This window comes from Triticum aestivum, chromosome 5B (assembly GCF_018294505.1).
Source record: "Triticum aestivum cultivar Chinese Spring chromosome 5B, IWGSC CS RefSeq v2.1, whole genome shotgun sequence".
NCBI lineage: Eukaryota > Viridiplantae > Streptophyta > Magnoliopsida > Poales > Poaceae > Triticum > Triticum aestivum.
Window position 1 is genome coordinate 591,917,693 of NC_057807.1, and position 16,289 is coordinate 591,933,981.

General features: G+C 48.2%; 3 protein-coding genes across 5 annotated transcripts; 2 read left to right on the forward strand and 1 right to left on the reverse strand.

Moving 5' to 3' along the window:
• The first annotated feature begins 3,136 nt into the window (after positions 1–3,136).
• Positions 3,137–7,082, forward strand: LOC123113471 (probable methyltransferase PMT28). Of its 3 annotated transcripts, none has more exons than XM_044534707.1 (8): positions 3,137–4,121; positions 4,237–4,386; positions 4,997–5,267; positions 5,365–5,457; positions 5,633–5,807; positions 5,911–6,156; positions 6,236–6,379; positions 6,537–7,082. In XM_044534707.1, exons 1-8 carry the CDS (start codon positions 3,300–3,302, stop codon positions 6,733–6,735), a joined length of 2,100 nt encoding a protein of 699 aa, XP_044390642.1. In that variant the 5' UTR covers positions 3,137–3,299; the 3' UTR covers positions 6,736–7,082. The 3 variants fall into 3 exon arrangements, with proteins under 3 accessions (XP_044390642.1, XP_044390640.1, XP_044390641.1); XM_044534705.1 differs by having other exon boundaries at positions 3,138–4,121; positions 6,236–6,448; XM_044534706.1 differs by having other exon boundaries at positions 3,141–4,121; positions 6,236–6,430.
• A 222-nt stretch (positions 7,083–7,304) lies between these two features.
• On the forward strand, positions 7,305–11,741 carry LOC123113472 (S-adenosyl-L-methionine-dependent tRNA 4-demethylwyosine synthase). The gene is made up of 8 exons (XM_044534708.1): positions 7,305–8,222; positions 8,861–8,976; positions 9,165–9,340; positions 9,736–9,926; positions 10,030–10,116; positions 10,212–10,369; positions 10,458–10,668; positions 11,322–11,741. Exons 1-8 carry the CDS (start codon positions 7,320–7,322, stop codon positions 11,469–11,471), a joined length of 1,992 nt encoding a protein of 663 aa, XP_044390643.1. The 5' UTR covers positions 7,305–7,319; the 3' UTR covers positions 11,472–11,741.
• A 1,719-nt stretch (positions 11,742–13,460) lies between these two features.
• LOC123113470 (pentatricopeptide repeat-containing protein At2g22070-like) lies at positions 13,461–16,210 on the reverse strand. The gene has a single exon (XM_044534704.1). It carries the CDS (start codon positions 16,208–16,210, stop codon positions 13,820–13,822), a length of 2,391 nt encoding a protein of 796 aa, XP_044390639.1. The 3' UTR covers positions 13,461–13,819.
• Between the last annotated feature and the right edge of the window lie 79 nt (positions 16,211–16,289).

Here is a 16,289-nt window from a genome sequence, read left to right on the forward strand (position 1 = left end):
CTGAGGGACGAAACTGTGGAGAGGGGCGCCACACGGCTAAGAGATTGGCATGGTCCTTGTGTGGCGCCCCCTCTCTCATATATATATATATATATATATATGTGTGTGTGTGTGGGGGGGGGGGGGGGAGGGGAGGCAACCAGGAGGCGCCCCAAGGGTGGCCGAATCCCCCTTGGGCTCCTGCCCTTGGTCGCCCCCTTTCCTTGTTTGCGCGCGGGTGGAATGCGGGGGGAGGTGGTGCCCCCCTTCCTTTCTATCATGAGGAGGGAAAGGCGGGAGGGGCCAACCCTCCCCCTTTCCTTCCCCTAGGGACGGCGGCCAGGGAGAGGAGCGCACCAGCCCCTTGTTCCCCCTTTGACCCATTAAGCCCATATAGCCTCCCGGGGCTTCCCGGAACCCCTTCCGGTGATCTGATGACTACCCGGTACCTCCGAAACTCTTGCGATGTCCAAATAGTATCGTCCTATATATCAATCTTTACCTCCGGACCATTTTGGAGCTCCTCGTCATGTCCGTGATCTCATCCGGGACTTCAAACAACAATCGGTCACCAAATCACATAACTCATATAACACTATATCGTCAATGAGCGTTAAGCATGCGGACCCTACAGGTTCGAGAACTATGTAGACATGACCGAGACATCTCTCCGGTCAATAACCAATAGCAGAACCTGGATGCCCATATTGGTTCCCACATATTCTATGAAGATCTTTATCGGCCGAACCATTATGACAAGATACGTAATTCCCTTTGTCTATCGTATGTTACTTGTCCGAGATTCGATCGTCGGTATCTTCATATCTAGTTCAATCTCGTTACCGGCAAGTCTATTTACTCGTTCCGTAATATATCATCTCGAAACTAACTCCTTAGTTATTTTGCTTGCAAGCTTTTTGTGATGTGCATTACCGAGAGGGGCCAGAGATACCTCTCCGATACACAGAGTGACAAATCCTAATCTCGATCCATGCCAACTCAACAGACACCTTTGAAAATACTTGTTGAGCATATTTATGATCACCCAGTTATGTTGTGACGTTTGATAGCACACAATGTATTCCTCTGGTATCCGGGAGTTGCATGATCTCATAGTCGAAGGAATATGTATTTGACATTAAGAAAACAATAACAATAAACTGATGATCATATGCTAAGCTAACGGATGGGTCTTGTCCATCACATCATTCTCCTAATGATGTGTCTATGGTTAGGAAACCTTAACCATCTAGTCTAGTAGAGGCTTATTAGGGACACGATATTTGTTTATGTATCCACACATGTATTTAGGTTTCCGATCAATACAATTCTAGCATGAATAATAAACCTTTATCATTAATAAGAAAATATAAAATAACAACTTTATTATTGCCTCTAGGGCATATTTCCTTCAGGATTTGTATATAAGATGCAACATTATTTGCCTAATTGCTTTACTACCTACCCCCGTTTCAATTACTAATTGCTTTTTTGTTCGAGCTTCATCCTAAGACGACATTATTTAAGCTTGACCAACCCTACAGAAATATATATCAAAGATAAATACCAAATTAATTTCATTAGATTCATAATAATATAATTATGCAATATTATATCTATATCTGATGTTGTAGATGTTAACATGTTATATACTCCCTCCATTTTTGTATACAAGGCCACAAACTCATATTACAGATACCAAGGTAGAAATTAATGCTTACTTAAGCCAATATTGCAAGCTTGTCTTTTTTCCTCGCTCGACGTGTTAATTAATGTGTATTTTTCTCTTCAACACACAAGACAACCCTCTCACTCCTCGTTGGTTGATTAATGTGGTACATGAAACCAAGCTTCTCACTCCCACATGCATGCAAGGGGTATTAATGTCCCCGGTTGCTAGTATGAGGCAAACCTCATCAATTTTACCTTGATTGATGTTAGTGGCCTTGTATAGTTGCAAATTATAATTTTGATAGTGGCCTTGTATACAAAAATGGAGGAAGTATATTTTTTAACTTAAATATAGAGAAGTTTGATTTAAGACAAAGCTGGAACTTAATTAATTTAGAATGAAAAGAGTAGTTGGTCGACCGCGAATCTGATCACTTTGAGGTTTCTTCTTCTTATTTCCGTCGTCTACGCATAACTTTGGCCTTACATGACTTTGCTATTTGCTGGCGTGTTTTTTGTGTGTATGCATCGATGCTGGTTGTGTGCATCCTAACCATATAGAGGCCGGATGTGTGCTCATTGTGGTTGTATCCCCTTGATGCTACATACATTTTGAACCTATAAAATCCACCCTTTGTCAGAAAAAAAGAATGAAAAAAGTAGCATGGACCTTAATATTTTAAGACAAAGGTAGAACAAAGCTAGAACATACTCACATGATGTCCTCTGTAATCGATAGGAACGATTTTAATCGTCCTCATGGCCTCTTTGAATCGCTTGATTTTAGAAACTCGGAAATAGGGAAAACACACTAATACGGTAGAATTGCACGTGCAGAATAGAGGATTATGAAAACATGAGAATCTGTAAAATTGGATGTTTGATTCACATAAATATATATAAAAAAACACGAATCCTGAAAAAAAACACGAAACCTTAACCAAGGCAAAACACTATGCAACATGTAAGATTAAATTGGTATTAGGGTACTTATGGCCTTTGCCTTGTTCTTCGTGTATAGGGATGTAAAAAGGAGGTTTGTTCTGATTGTAAAATAAATAAAAAATTGTTCCATTTTCCTATGATCCATTCCTTTGAATCAGTTAGATCAAGCGTCACCATGGTAAAAAAATGTATTCCCATGTTTCTTTCCTTCAGTTTTTTGTAAGTCAAAAGAGGCTTTTAATGTTGTGGTCTCAAATGAGTCTTATAATCTACAGTACGTATCACTTATTTTGATCAACGTCATTTATTTTGGGACGGAGGAAATATTTCACATTTCCCAGAATGATCTATGATTTCTCACATTTTAATTTAGGATGTTGAAGATGCCCTCTCTCTCTCCCTCCATCAAAGTGAAGACTGCCCATCAACCTGCTGGTGGCCTGTCCAGCTCTCTCATTGCATTGCCAAGCTCGCTCACTCACCATTAATTGACCACTGACTAACCATGCACACGAACAAGTTTTTTCAAGCCAGAAAATTGATGCAAAACACCTTAAACAAATGGTGAAAACAGCCAAGGAACCGTAGGAACCAACTCTGTTCCTCCCGGACTTCCTCCGCCTCCCCCCACAGTCCACGCCACCGCCACCAACCACTCCGGCCCGCCCCAGCCCCACCCCACTCCACCGACAGCCGGCGGCCGCATGACGGTGTTCCGGGGCCCGCCCGGCCGGCCGTCGGCGCTCGTGAGCTGGTGGAGGAGGAGCCCGCCGCTGGGCTTCGCCGCCAAGGTCTCCATCGCCATCGCGCTCGGCCTCTCCTTCGTCGTCACCTGGACCACGCTCGCCCCGACCTCCTCCTCCCAGCAGATCTCCACCGAGCGCACCTACTTCGCCGCCGACGTCGCCGACCCGCCCCCTGGAGCGCTGGCGCACCCCCGCAACGCCACCGCCCGCGCCGTCCACAGGAAGCCCCGCCCCGCCAGCAGCCCCCGCGGCCGCAAGAAGCGCCGCTCCCCGCCTAGATCCCGCCGCCCCAATGCCACCCCCTCGCCCGACGCCGCCGCGCTCAGGTCCAACCTCACCGAGCCGGAACAAGCCAACAAACTGGAGCCGGAGTGGGAGTGGGAGGACGAGCAGGAGCCGGAACTGTCCGTGCCGGAGGACGACGCGGACGCCACGGGGAAGGCGCCCAAGGAGGAGGAGAACGACAAGGCGCCGGCCCTGGAATGGGCCGACGAATCCAGCGAGCTAGACGCCGAGGAGGAGGAGGACCCGGAGGCGGCCAAGGGCAAGGCTTCCAAGAAGAAGAAGAAGCTGCCGCCGCTCTTCAGCCCGGCCGCGCATTACCACTGGAAGCTCTGCAGCGCCAAGAGCGGCCACCACTACACCCCTTGCGTGGATTTCGATGGGGATGGGAGCCAGAGGCACCACGAGCGGAGCTGCCCGAGGTCGCCGGTGACATGCCTGGTGTCACTGCCAAAGGAGTACAAGCTGCCTGCTCCATGGCCGGAGAGGAAGGAGAAGGTGAGGGGGTCGAGCATAATTGGATGAAAAATCATGATGTTTTCCTCCTTCTGCTTTACTAGGTTGTTCTTGTGTGTCTGAACTCTGAACTGTCGTTATGCACTTGTCTCTGCAGATTTGGTATGGGAATGTTGGGCATCCTAGACTGTCGAGCTATGCCAAGGACCACAGCTGGCTGAATCGGACCGGCGAGCACCTGGTGTTCCCGCCGGAGGAATCGGAGTTCAAAGGCGGCGCAAGACATTATATCGACACGATTGATGAGGTAACAATTGGTGGATCTTTTACATTTGCTGTTAGTTGTATGCAGAAACCAGAAAGAGCTCTAGCACTAAGACTCAGTTACAGTTTACTAGTGGGAAATGATATTAAATCAATTTCTGCACATTGCTAACTGATTGAACACTAAATAAGTGCAGTAACAAATTTGTGGATCATGTAGCAGAAGTGTGTGATTATAAATGTGAATATGGAACAAATTATTTGGGAAATCTATGCACACAGCTCTGTTCTTTTTAAAGATTGAACCATTTTGCGTGAAGACAATTAATGTCTTAGCTGTGATCTGCTCAGATGATTTTCATCTTTTGTCTCTTGGTTAATGTGTCGATAACTTTCCTGATTTTTGGAAGGTCATTCCTATGTGGTTTCATCAACTGTGAAATCATTTACCACACTGAGTGTCCTGGTATATGGATTCAAAAATTTAGTTCTTACACAGTAATTCATAATGGAACAAATTAGTTGACTTTGGCTAAAACTTAATATGGAACATTGTTTACATTTTTTATAATTGAAATACAAATATTTTTATATTTTGTACTATTACTTATTGTGCTTAACACAATTTATATGATATTTTGTTTGTCACGCAGATGGCACCTGATCTTGACTGGGGTAAAAATATTCGCATAGCATTGGACATTGGATGCAAAAGTGCTGGGTTTGGAGTTGCTCTACTCGAGAAGGATGTGATTACACTGTCATTAGGCCTTACAAATGACCAGACAGACCTTGCACAAGTTGCCCTTGAACGCGGCATCCCTGCAACAATTGGCAGTCTGGGATCAAGAAGATTACCCTTTCCTAGTGGTTCATTTGATATTATCCACTGTAGTGAATGCAACATACCATGGCATTCTAATGGTATTTACATGCTGCTTCGTTCCTCTCTTTTAGACCCAGCATGCCACTATCCTGCGTTGCTCACATCTTGAACAACATTTTGTATTGTATGGATTAGGTGGAAAGCTTCTCATAGAGATGAATAGGATCCTTCGCCCAGGAGGATACTTCGTTATATCGAGCAGACATGGTGACCTCGAGAGTGAAGAAGGTATGGCACGTTACTGTGTGTGTGTGGAGAAAAGGCTGGAATCTGCTGAAATACCGATGTCATTATAAACGAACAAGCATGTAAAATATCACGACTTTCATGGGGCCATTACTGGCCTTGTTATGTTCTATTTCGCCCAATGTTTATGTTTTAAATGTCTTGATGAACTTTACAGGAATATCAGCTTCAATGACCGCGGTTTGTTGGAACGTAATAGCTTACAACAGTGATGATGTCAGCGAGCTTGGAGTAAAGATATTTCAGCGACCAGCCTCAAATGACGAGTATGACCTGAGAGCAAAAAAAGATCCTCCATTTTGCAAGGAAGAGCAAAACAAAGCTACTGCATGGTAACTAGGACACTTGGATTAATCACTACGGTGTTTCCTGAATTATCATGTACACTGGAGTTTGTTTGGCTTGTGAAACTGAAACGTTTGTTTTCCTTTGTAGGTATACTCCAATCAAGCATTGCCTGCACAAAGCTCCTGCTGGTATCGAAGAAAGAGGCAGTGAGTGGCCTGAGGAGTGGCCCAAGAGGCTCGAGACTTTTCCTGATTGGCTCGGGGACCTGCAAACAAGGGTGTCTGCTGATCATAGCCACTGGAAGGCCGTCGTTGAGAAATCGTATCTGGATGGCTTGGGTATTAACTGGACAAATATCCGAAACGTGCTGGATATGAAGGCTGTATATGGAGGGTACGCTCTCCATTCTCAATTTCACATTTCCCAGTATATAAATTGAATTTCTCTTACTTATATGCGTGTTTCCTTGCAGATTTGCTGCAGCTTTGTCGTCTGAAAAAGTTTGGGTCATGAATGTTGTCCCCGTGCATGCCCCAGACACCCTACCTGTAATCTTCGAGCGCGGGCTGGTCGGTGTTTATCACGACTGGTGCGAACCATTTAGCACATATCCAAGGTCGTACGATCTTCTTCATGCCGACCATTTGTTCTCACGCTTGAAGAACAGGTATGTTTGTCGAATGAAGTACCCTCGCTTGAACTTTGACGGTCTATAGTTTTCGGTGTGCTTACAGTGTTTGATGTGACATGCTGACATGACCTGAACAATGCAGATGCAAGGAACCTGTCTCGATTTTGGTCGAGATGGACCGGATCCTGAGACCCGGAGGGTGGGCCATCATCCGGGAGAAGCTCGAGATCCTCGACCCGTTGGAGGCGATCCTGAAGTCGCTCCACTGGGAGATCGTGATGACCTTCAGGAAGGACAAGGAGGGCATCATGTCTGTAAAGAAAACAACGTGGCGACCGTGAACTATCGCGTTATATCACAAGGCGCACATTTTCTTGATGTGGTACAGACATAGTTTTGATGCTCCTGGTTGTTGATCTGGGTTGAAGGCACCCGATTCGTTCATTTGTTGGCTTCCACGACCATCTACTGCGCACACACGCGCGATTGCGACAGTGTTACTCTTGTCAGTTCTGTCTTGGACAGCATCCAGCTTTAGGTTCAGAGTAAGTGCTGGATGGGTCGTGTAAACAGGGCTGCGCTGTGCTGTTTCTGAACATTGTATTGTAACAATGTGTAAAAGGATGTAAAGCTTGTGAACGTTGTAAATGAATTTATACAAGGATGCAGTAGAAGAGTTGATGAGTCATTCGGTGTGCTTCTGAAAGTGCGACAACAATGCAAAAATTGCAAAAGATCGTCAGACTTTGGGACGCTTTTCTGAAGTTTGACGTGCACGGCGTCTCAGTTTCAGTTTCAGTTTCAGTTTCAGAAAGAAGAGCAAACCCCAACCGCCTCGCGCGGCGCGCAAGGGCACAGCAAAACCCACCAAAGCCGGAAGCCAGCCTCCCCCTCCCCACCCACCAAACCCCAGCCCGCCGCCGCGATGCCCCCCTCCCCGGCGGCCGCGGCCGCCTCCGGCACCTCCCACCTCGCGCTCCTCCTCCTGCTCTCCTCCTCCTCCCTCTTCTTCCTCTACAAGTCCATCACCCTCCGCCGCCTCCGCCGCACCCTACGCCCCTCCCCATCCCCATCCTCCTCCCCCGCCCCCGCCGCCGCCGCCGCCCCGACCCTCCTCTACGCCTCGGCCACGGGCACCTCCAAGGCCCTCGCGGCGCGCCTCTCGGCCCGCCTCGCGGACGCCGGGCTGCCCGCCCGCGCCACCGACGCCGCCGCCTTCGACCCGGACGACCTGCCCTCGGTCCCGCTGCTCCTCCTCGTCCTCCCCACGCACGACGCCGGGGCGCCCCCGCCCGGCGCCGCCTTCCTCGCGCGCTGGCTCGCGGAGACCGCCGCCGACTTCCGCGCCGGGGCGCTGCTCCTCTCGGGCCTCCGCTTCGCCGTCTTCGGCGTCGGCTCCCGCGCCTACGGCGACACCTTCAACGCCGCCGCCAGGAGCTTCTCGCGCTGGCTCCGCGCGCTCGGGGCCGTCGAGGTGCTGCCCGTCGGGGAGGGCGACGTGGATGAGGGGGACCTCGATGACGTCTTCGAGGAGTGGTGCGGGAGGGTGCTCAGGGTGGTCAAAGGGGAGGAGGTTGAGGAGGACGGAGTCGATGGAGAGACCAATGGGTTTGATGGGCTGGAAGGGGAGGAGTCCGATTATGATGACGATGATGAGGAGGAAGAGGAGGAGGAGGTGGCTAGTGGGGAGGTTGACATGGAAGACATTGCCGGCAAGGCGACAGCAAAGAAGCAGAATGGGAAGGTGGAGGGTGCTTTGCCCAATGGAGGGCAGAACGGCGCGAGGGCCATGGTCACGCCCATAATCAGGGCGAGCTTGGAGAAACAAGTGAGCATCAACTTGTTGTTACATTCTTTCTGTTATACTACATAATAATGCTCTTGACTGCATATGTAAAAGCGCTTCAACCTGAAATTTTGAAGAGTCCTATGATGCCTAATGAAAATAGAGTATTGCCAATTCTGCTCTTTTTTTATAATCTATGCTTACCTGACATACATCACTGGTAAGAAACTAGAGTAAAATTTTAAGATCTCTGTGGGCTGAGGCAGTTTTTAAGCATAGCTAGGCAGCAAATAAATTAGTTCCCCTCTAAATTTATCGAACTAGTATATGTCGTGCTAGTGAAAATAATGGTTCGTGTAGATACTTAGTCTGGCAATTTGCTATGATAGAGTGAGATTGTTGAAGCAACTGCCAAGTAATCAACCAAGCATCTTCATGGAACTTTCGATTAGGATCTAAGACAACTTTTCCTGATCCCAAACTGATGTTGGTTAACACAAGGGTTGTGTATGTACTCAGATCTCTGTGGTCCTTGCCTATAAGGTAGAATTCTCCACCTGTTTAGATGGGATTAACAATTTACAGTTGTTTTCTGTAGTTTATGTGCTTCGTCTTTATATTTTCATTCTACATATTGCAATCTAGTGCCCTATTAATCAATCCCTGTGGTTTTTTTCCAGGGCTACAAAATTGTTGGTTCTCATAGTGGGGTGAAGATTTGTAGATGGACGAAGTCACAGCTTCGAGGTCGGGGAGGGTGTTACAAGCACTCATTTTATGGCATAGAAAGCCACAGGTGAATTTTTTTTGCTTCTGTAGCATGGTATATTGGAATGCTTGCTGAATACATGGTTGGACTAGTTCATACATATTCTATGTCACAGATCGGTTTCATAACATAGATCCACTCCGCACAACATAATATTTGTGTGGTTTGCTTCCGTCAGTGTTTGTTTTCTGATTATTAGATGCTCAATTTTGTAGATGCATGGAGGCAACTCCAAGTTTGGCTTGTGCAAATAAGTGTGTGTTCTGTTGGAGGCATCACACAAATCCTGTTGGGAAGAGTTGGAAGTGGAAGATGGACGATCCTCTTGACATTGTTAATACTGCAATTGACGAACACAGGAAGATGGTTAAGCAAATGAAAGGCGTGCCAGGTATGCATTATTCTGCCAAATAAAAGTTGCACTGAATATTCTAGTGCCCGGACAAAAAATAGATCCATGGCAAAATACCTGTAACTTGCCTAAACGCATACAGCCTTTAAAAGGTTTTCAACCCTATGCCAGCAATAATCGTGACGGAAGTGTTCCATTAAGATATGCCAGGCAGCATCAAGTGTGAACTTTTGATCTGTTTATTTTGTGTACTCAGCCTGCAGCGCTGAGAACTTAGGCTCTACATGATTAATAGAACCTCATAATTATCCTGTAAAGCTATTGATTAAATAATGCAGTGGTTCTGCCTGGAATATTAGTTAGTACCATAATATTTGTATCATGAAGTACACTGTGGTCTTTAATTATGCTGTTTCTTGCTCTCTTTCTTTCAGGAGTAAAGCCAGAGCGACTAGCAGAGGGTCTATCCCCTAGACATTGTGCATTATCTCTTGTTGGCGAACCAATTATGTACCCAGAGATAAATACTCTGGTTGATGACCTACATCGCAGACACATATCTACGTTTCTGGTTACAAATGCTCAATTTCCTGAAAAGATTAAGGCTCTGAAACCTATCACCCAGGTAATATTCTCAATTGATTGAAATTAAGATCCAGAGCTTGGCATTTTAATGCCCAGACAACACATTCTAGAGATAATTATAATGCCTCTATCTATGGTTGCAGCTGTATGTCAGTGTGGATGCAGCTACAAAAGAAAGCCTGAAGGCTGTTGATAGGCCACTCTTTTCGGACTTCTGGGAGCGTTTTCTGGTATATATGCAGAAATATTTGCAGATGCACATCATGAAATTATGGTTTACAAATACTAACTCTTATCATTGCGTACTATTAACTTTGATATTTAGGATTCGCTCAAGTCCCTGCATGACAAAGATCAAAGGACGGTGTACCGACTGACACTGGTCAAAGGCTGGAATGTGGAAGAGATAGATGCATATGCAAACTTACTAAAACTTGGACAACCTGATTTCATTGAAATCAAGGGTGTAACATACTGTGGCTCGTAAGTGAATTTTAAAGAAAATAAAATATCACATGCTGATTCTGGCTTGGCTTCTTGGGTTGCTGATATTTTCCGGTAATGCATACAGGTCAGCAACTTCAAAGTTGACAATGGAAAATGTCCCCTGGCACGCTGATGTAAAAGAATTCTCTGAGGTGTTGGCATCAAAAAGTGGTGGCATATATGAATTAGCCTGCGAGCATGTGCATTCATGCTGTGTCCTGCTCGCAAAGGTGGACAAGTTCAAGATCAATGGAAAATGGCATACCTGGATAGATTACGACCGATTCAATGAACTGGTGAGCTTTCCTCCAAGAATAATTAATACTGCGGTTGAGCATTTGTGTCGGTACACAAGTTATTATTCTATGTGCATCATGTATCAGTAGGTTGCCAAAATAAAATCATCTTGTACATATGAGCCTATGCTCATAAGCAAGTACGTATTGCTTATATAATGTGCATTAGAAATACAAATTGCAGCACTTGATCGTCTTAGAATATGTGTACATACAAAATTGTGCAAAATAAATAAATCATTAGGCGCTCTTGCACACATGCAAAAATGTGTGCACAATATGATCATGTTTTTGCACAAACTTTTGCATGCGTACATATCCTATAACATGTTCTAGTACTATGTTACTTTGGGAAATTTAATAGTGCGCAAGTACTCAAACTGACAATACATGCACCATATGAAGTTACGAACCTATGTCCATAAAATCCAGGCATGGAGCTATGTTTTTGAAGCCATGTTTTGCGTTGTGCATTGTTATCTTTTCCTATATATATACATTTGCATCAGAAATCAGATGGCAGGGAAAAATTGTGATGATGCGGCACTCCCATACATTATTGTCTGTACCCATTTACTGACGTAGATAGAGACTGAGATGTGACTGATAAAGATGAGAGTTTCATCTGAGTTGACATTCATTCACCAATGCAGGTGACATCTGGCAAGCCTTTCAAGAGCAGTGATTACATGGCCGTGACACCTTCTTGGGCCGTCTATGGCGCAGACGAAGGCGGCTTTGACCCAGATCAAGCTCGCTTCAAGAAGGAAAGGCGCCATGGAGCTGCAGCACTCAAAGGCTAACCCTTGACCAATCTTGTCACCAAGCCATGGCTGGGACGGCTGCTTCCTCCAGAGACTGACATGTCTACCGCCACATCCCAGGAGGCAAAATTTTGGAAATCAAGAATCGTGGAGAGTGGGGCTCCGGTGCCATTATTTTGTTTTGCTATAGTGCTTCCAACATGTACCTCTGCTCTTTTGACCCGACATTACTTTAGTGATGTTTACAACCAAGATTTTGAAAAACAGGTTAAATTAGTAATACTACTTTTTTCTGTCTGGTTGCTGAGACGCTGATGACTACAGGTTGGCATCTGGACACTTTTCTTCCTACCAAGTCCCAGAACGGGTGGAAGCAGCCGCATTTTTGCCGAAATTGCTCGATCATGCGAGTTACCCGTCGAGTCCACTCTATCGACTATCGTGAAAGAATGTTGCTAGATAAGCACTTGCGGAGTTACACTTTCATGTTTTTTCTGGAAGACACTTTGGCCTTGTTCATAACGGAAGCTGACATTTACTTTTTTGAAGAAAGAGAGCTTCCTCTAAAGCTTCATATATGTGAAACCAAATGTTTTAACACTTGAGAGGCAAAACAAACCCCATAACCCTCGAATGGGCGCAAAACAGCAGCAAACACTTGTTACAGGCCCAAAGGAACTTCCAGCAGAGTGAACAAGAGACAGAAAGAGGTTGAATATAAATCCCCCGTCCTCCTTGTGAAGTCCCAGCAGCAGTATGCATCAATCAGTACTGATCAACGGTTTTGAACGAAACACCTCGTTTGCTATTTGCTGGAATAGCTTTAGGTCCTCCAGGTCATCGCCTCACGGTTTACCTGTTTTGTCTGCAAAATAAACCATGCGTTAAGCCAATGTCCATAGCCTACCCCAACTTGTTTGGGACTAAAGGTTTTGTTGTTGTTGTTGTTGTTGTTGTTGTTGTTGTTGTTAAGCCAATGTCCAGCTAGACGAATCGACACATTCTCAGAAGCAACCGCAATCAATTTCCTTTCCAGCTTAAATCCGGGGAGCCAGGAGCCAAAGAGTTCACTCCTAAAGATCATTACTTTCAGGACACCCGCAGAACTGACGGGAACCATCTCCACGCCATCCTCGCTGCAGCAAATTGTCCTTAGCATGTTGCTATCACGAGAAAATCGGCTATTTGCCACAGAAAGACTTTGATTTTCATCGGCATTTGACTTTCCAGAGGAACTCCTGCACCGGTAAAGCTCTGTACATGCATTTGACAGAAAACGTCCCATTAGCAGTGGTTGACCACTCAACCGTATCATCACAACCAGCAAGGTGTGTTTCTGCACAAGGTTCCTGAATACTCACTCTCCCAAAGAGTCAGAGTATCACCCCCACACAAGGTTCTTCTAAATTTAACAGCCCCGTCCATTCTTCAGAACATCTGCAACACCAAACATTTTTAGTTAGGCAAATGCTATACATTTGAGGATATGATTGCTCTAATGGCCTATTACCAATCCACCAATCTTCCCAAAACCATGTGTTTTTGCCATTACCCACATGGTGTTTGGATAAATAAAAAAGAAACTTTCTTGTTGGCAATTAACCCAGCCCAGAACTAGGAATCACCAGGCTTTGTTATGACACAGGACAGGCATTGATTCTTCACATATATGTTTCGAATTATAGCGATTCCTGTCCTGTGTTAAAACACTAGTTAGATGGTCGGTGGTGTGTTTACAAAAGGACCAGGGTGGTTTGGGTGTACAAAATCTCACTTACATGAACAAAGCCTATGTCTCTAAATGGTTCTGGAGACTAACGAACACTAATCTCAGGTATGTTTTGTTGTAGGCCTTTTCATAATCAACTTTGGAAAGAAGAGCATCTTGTTTTCTTGTATGGATAGTATTGAAGGTTTCATGTAAAATTAATAACCCACCCATTATGTGTCTGCCCTTCACAGAAGTTGTCCGGAAAGGGGAAATCATGGCACCAGCTACGCAATTCAGCCTATTCATGAGAACCTCTGTAACAATTTTGAAACTCACGTTGAGGAGACAAATGGGTTTAAATTTTCGTATTCGTGTAGCATCCCTGCATTTTGGGATCAAGGTAACTAAGCCATAACTAAGTCTAGAGATATCTATTTGTCCGCTATGGAAGTCATCAAGCAGAGATTTCAAATCCCACTTGACGAGTTCACAATTTTGTTGGCAAAATTCAGCCGGGAAACCATTTGGGCCAGGCGACTTGTCGCGATCCATCTGGAATACCGCAGTGTGCTGCTGACATGTATGAACCATAGACCCGCCCCTTCTTCTGGAGCGGTTAGATCTGCAAGAATGAACCAACAAAGCATTCCTCCTTCCTTGGGAATCAAAAGGTTTTCTACCAATAATCTTTGCAAGAACATAACCCATCCCTGAAATGGTGGAACCTCGTGGCGTCCCGCAGGATGATCTCCCTGTCCGCGACTTTGGAGATGAACTTGATCGCTGTGTGGCAGTCGTTGCACACCCGCAGGTTCTTCATGACCCGCAGCGTCGTCCCCTCAGGCGTGGCCAGGAGGCCGAACGCGATGGCGAGCTTCTCGCTGTGCCGGCTCAGCATCTCCTCCTTGAGCTCGTCATCGACGTCGTGCAGGACCGACTGGAGGTCCGGCACGAAGCCAGCCTTCTTGATATCCTGCCACATCTTGGCAGCCATCCTGTAGACAGCCTCCCTCTGCGGGTGCAGGGTGTCATCCGCCCCGAAGACGTGGACCCTGCCGCGCACGTGCGTCCAGCTGAACCCCGTCTCTTTCCTCACACCTCCATCCTTCCTCCGCTTCCAGGCCTTCGCCGCGTCACCCCACCTCCCGCAGGCGGCGTAGACGTTGCAGAGCGCCGAGTAGGCGCCGCTGTTGCCGGGGTCGATCGACAGCAGCTTCTCCGCCGCCAGCTCCGCCAGGTCCGCGTCCTTGTGCACCCTGCAGGCCGAGAGCAGCGCCCCCCAGGCGATCGCGTCGGGCTCCACGGGCATTTGCCGGATAAACTCCTGAGCTTCGGAGAGCAGGCCGCTACGGGCGAGCAGGTCGACCATGCACGCGTAGTGGCTCATCTCAGGCACGATGCCATGCTTGTCCTGCATCTGCTGGTAGTACATTCTCCCTTGGTCCACAAAGCCAGCATGGGTGCACGCTGAGAGCACGCCGACATAGGTTATTCGGTCCGGCTTCACGCCGATGCGGAGCATTTCTTCAAACAGGCTAACGGCGTCTCCTCCCAGGCCATGCTGCGCCAAGGCTACAATCATCGACGTCCATGTCACCGTCTCCTTGCGCCAGCAGACCCGATCAAACACCCTCCTTGCCAATGGCAGGCTGCCTGACCTCGCGTACATGGTGACGATGGCATTGCTGACGGAGCTAGATTGCTCCTGCAGTGATCTGATGGCCTTGCAGTGGATCTGCTTGCCGTAGTCAAGGCACGCCAGGCTCGCACACACGCTAAGAACAGCAGCGAGCGTGTAGCTGTTTGGGTCTGGTCCGCTTCTGATCATTGACCTGAAGAGCTCCATGGCCTCGTCGTTGTAACCATTCTGCTCATAGCCAACAATCATCGCAGTCCAGGCGACGACATCTCGGTTGCTCATGATATCGAAGATCTCCCTTGCACGCTTCATATCTCCAAGCTTGACATAGCCTTCCAGGAGAGCGGTGAAGGATATCACATTCAGATCAGCCACCACTGCCTGGTCCATCACCCCCCTGGCATTCTCAACGCTGCCGGACTTGGCATACATTGAGATGAGGGCATTGGTGACCTGACCGACGCACGGCATCCCGCTACTTAAGATGTATGCATGCACCTGCTTTCCGATGCTCACCAAGCGAAGGTTGGCGCAAGCTGACAGGACACTGGTGATTGTGAATTCATCCGGCACCATGGAAGAAGAATGGCGCAGCATCCGCGAGAAGAACCACAGTGCCTTGGCGTCAAGCCCATTCTGGTTGTACCCCGTGATGACCGCGTTCCACGAGACGATGGTCCGGTCCGGCATGCTCTCGAACAAGGACAAAGCAAGGTCCATCCTCCCCAGACGGGCGTCGAGCGACACCATGGCGTTCCAGCTCGACACGCTCCGTGCCGGCATCCTCTCAAACACGGCCCTCGCTGTCTCGGCGTCCCCGCACTTGCCGTACATGTTGAGCACCGAGTTGGCCACGGGCACGCAGCCGCCCAGGCCGAGCTTGACCGCGAAGGAGTGCACCTTCCGCCCGGCCCCGCCGGCCTCCGCGGCCGCGCACGACGAGAGCACGTTGGTGAGCGTGAACTGCGTCGGCGCCAGCCCGTCCCCGACCATGTCCAGGAACGCCTCGACGGCCTCCCCGAAGCGGCGGGCGCGGTTGAGCCCCACGACCATGACGGTCCACGACACGGCGTCGCGCTCGGGCATTTCCGCGAACACGGCGCGCACGTCGGCCAGGCGGCTGGACTTGGAGTAGGCCGACAGCAGCGAGTTCCACGTGAACACGTTCCGCCGCGCCGCGGGGACCTCGTCGAACAGGCGCCGCGCCTCCCGGAGGCCGCCTCCTCCGGCGGCGGCGTAGTAGGAGAGGAGGTTGTTGCAGAGGTAGGCGCTGGCGAGGAGGCCGGCCTTGACGGCGCGCGCGTGGACGGCGCGCCCGGCGCCCGGGTTGGCGGCCGCGCCGCACAGCCGCAGAAGGCGCGCGCAGTGGTCGGCGGCCGTCCGCGGCGCCCCGGCGGCGTGGGGCTCCAGGGCGGCGGCATCTCGCATGTCGCGGGAAAGTTAGGCGGGCCGCGGCCCACCGGATTAGCAAAAACCGGCTCGCTCGCTCGCCCCACTTTTTCCCCAA

What these genes read in the sequence shown, in the direction of transcription:
- LOC123113470 (XM_044534704.1), bottom strand. Translation starts at nt 16,210, where the DNA reads ATGCGAGATGCCGCCGCCCTGGAGCCCCACGCCGCCGGGGCGCCGCGG.
- LOC123113471 (XM_044534705.1), top strand. Translation starts at nt 3,300, where the DNA reads ATGACGGTGTTCCGGGGCCCGCCCGGCCGGCCGTCGGCGCTCGTGAGC. An exon ending in ATATCGACACGATTGATGAG is followed by an intron (nt 4,387 to 4,996) that starts GTAACAATTGGT and finishes TTTGTCACGCAG; the next exon opens with ATGGCACCTGATCTTGACTG. An exon ending in TGACCTCGAGAGTGAAGAAG is followed by an intron (nt 5,458 to 5,632) that starts GTATGGCACGTT and finishes TGAACTTTACAG; the next exon opens with GAATATCAGCTTCAATGACC.
- LOC123113472 (XM_044534708.1), top strand. Translation starts at nt 7,320, where the DNA reads ATGCCCCCCTCCCCGGCGGCCGCGGCCGCCTCCGGCACCTCCCACCTC. An exon ending in GGGCGAGCTTGGAGAAACAA is followed by an intron (nt 8,223 to 8,860) that starts GTGAGCATCAAC and finishes GTTTTTTTCCAG; the next exon opens with GGCTACAAAATTGTTGGTTC. An exon ending in CTCTGAAACCTATCACCCAG is followed by an intron (nt 9,927 to 10,029) that starts GTAATATTCTCA and finishes CTATGGTTGCAG; the next exon opens with CTGTATGTCAGTGTGGATGC.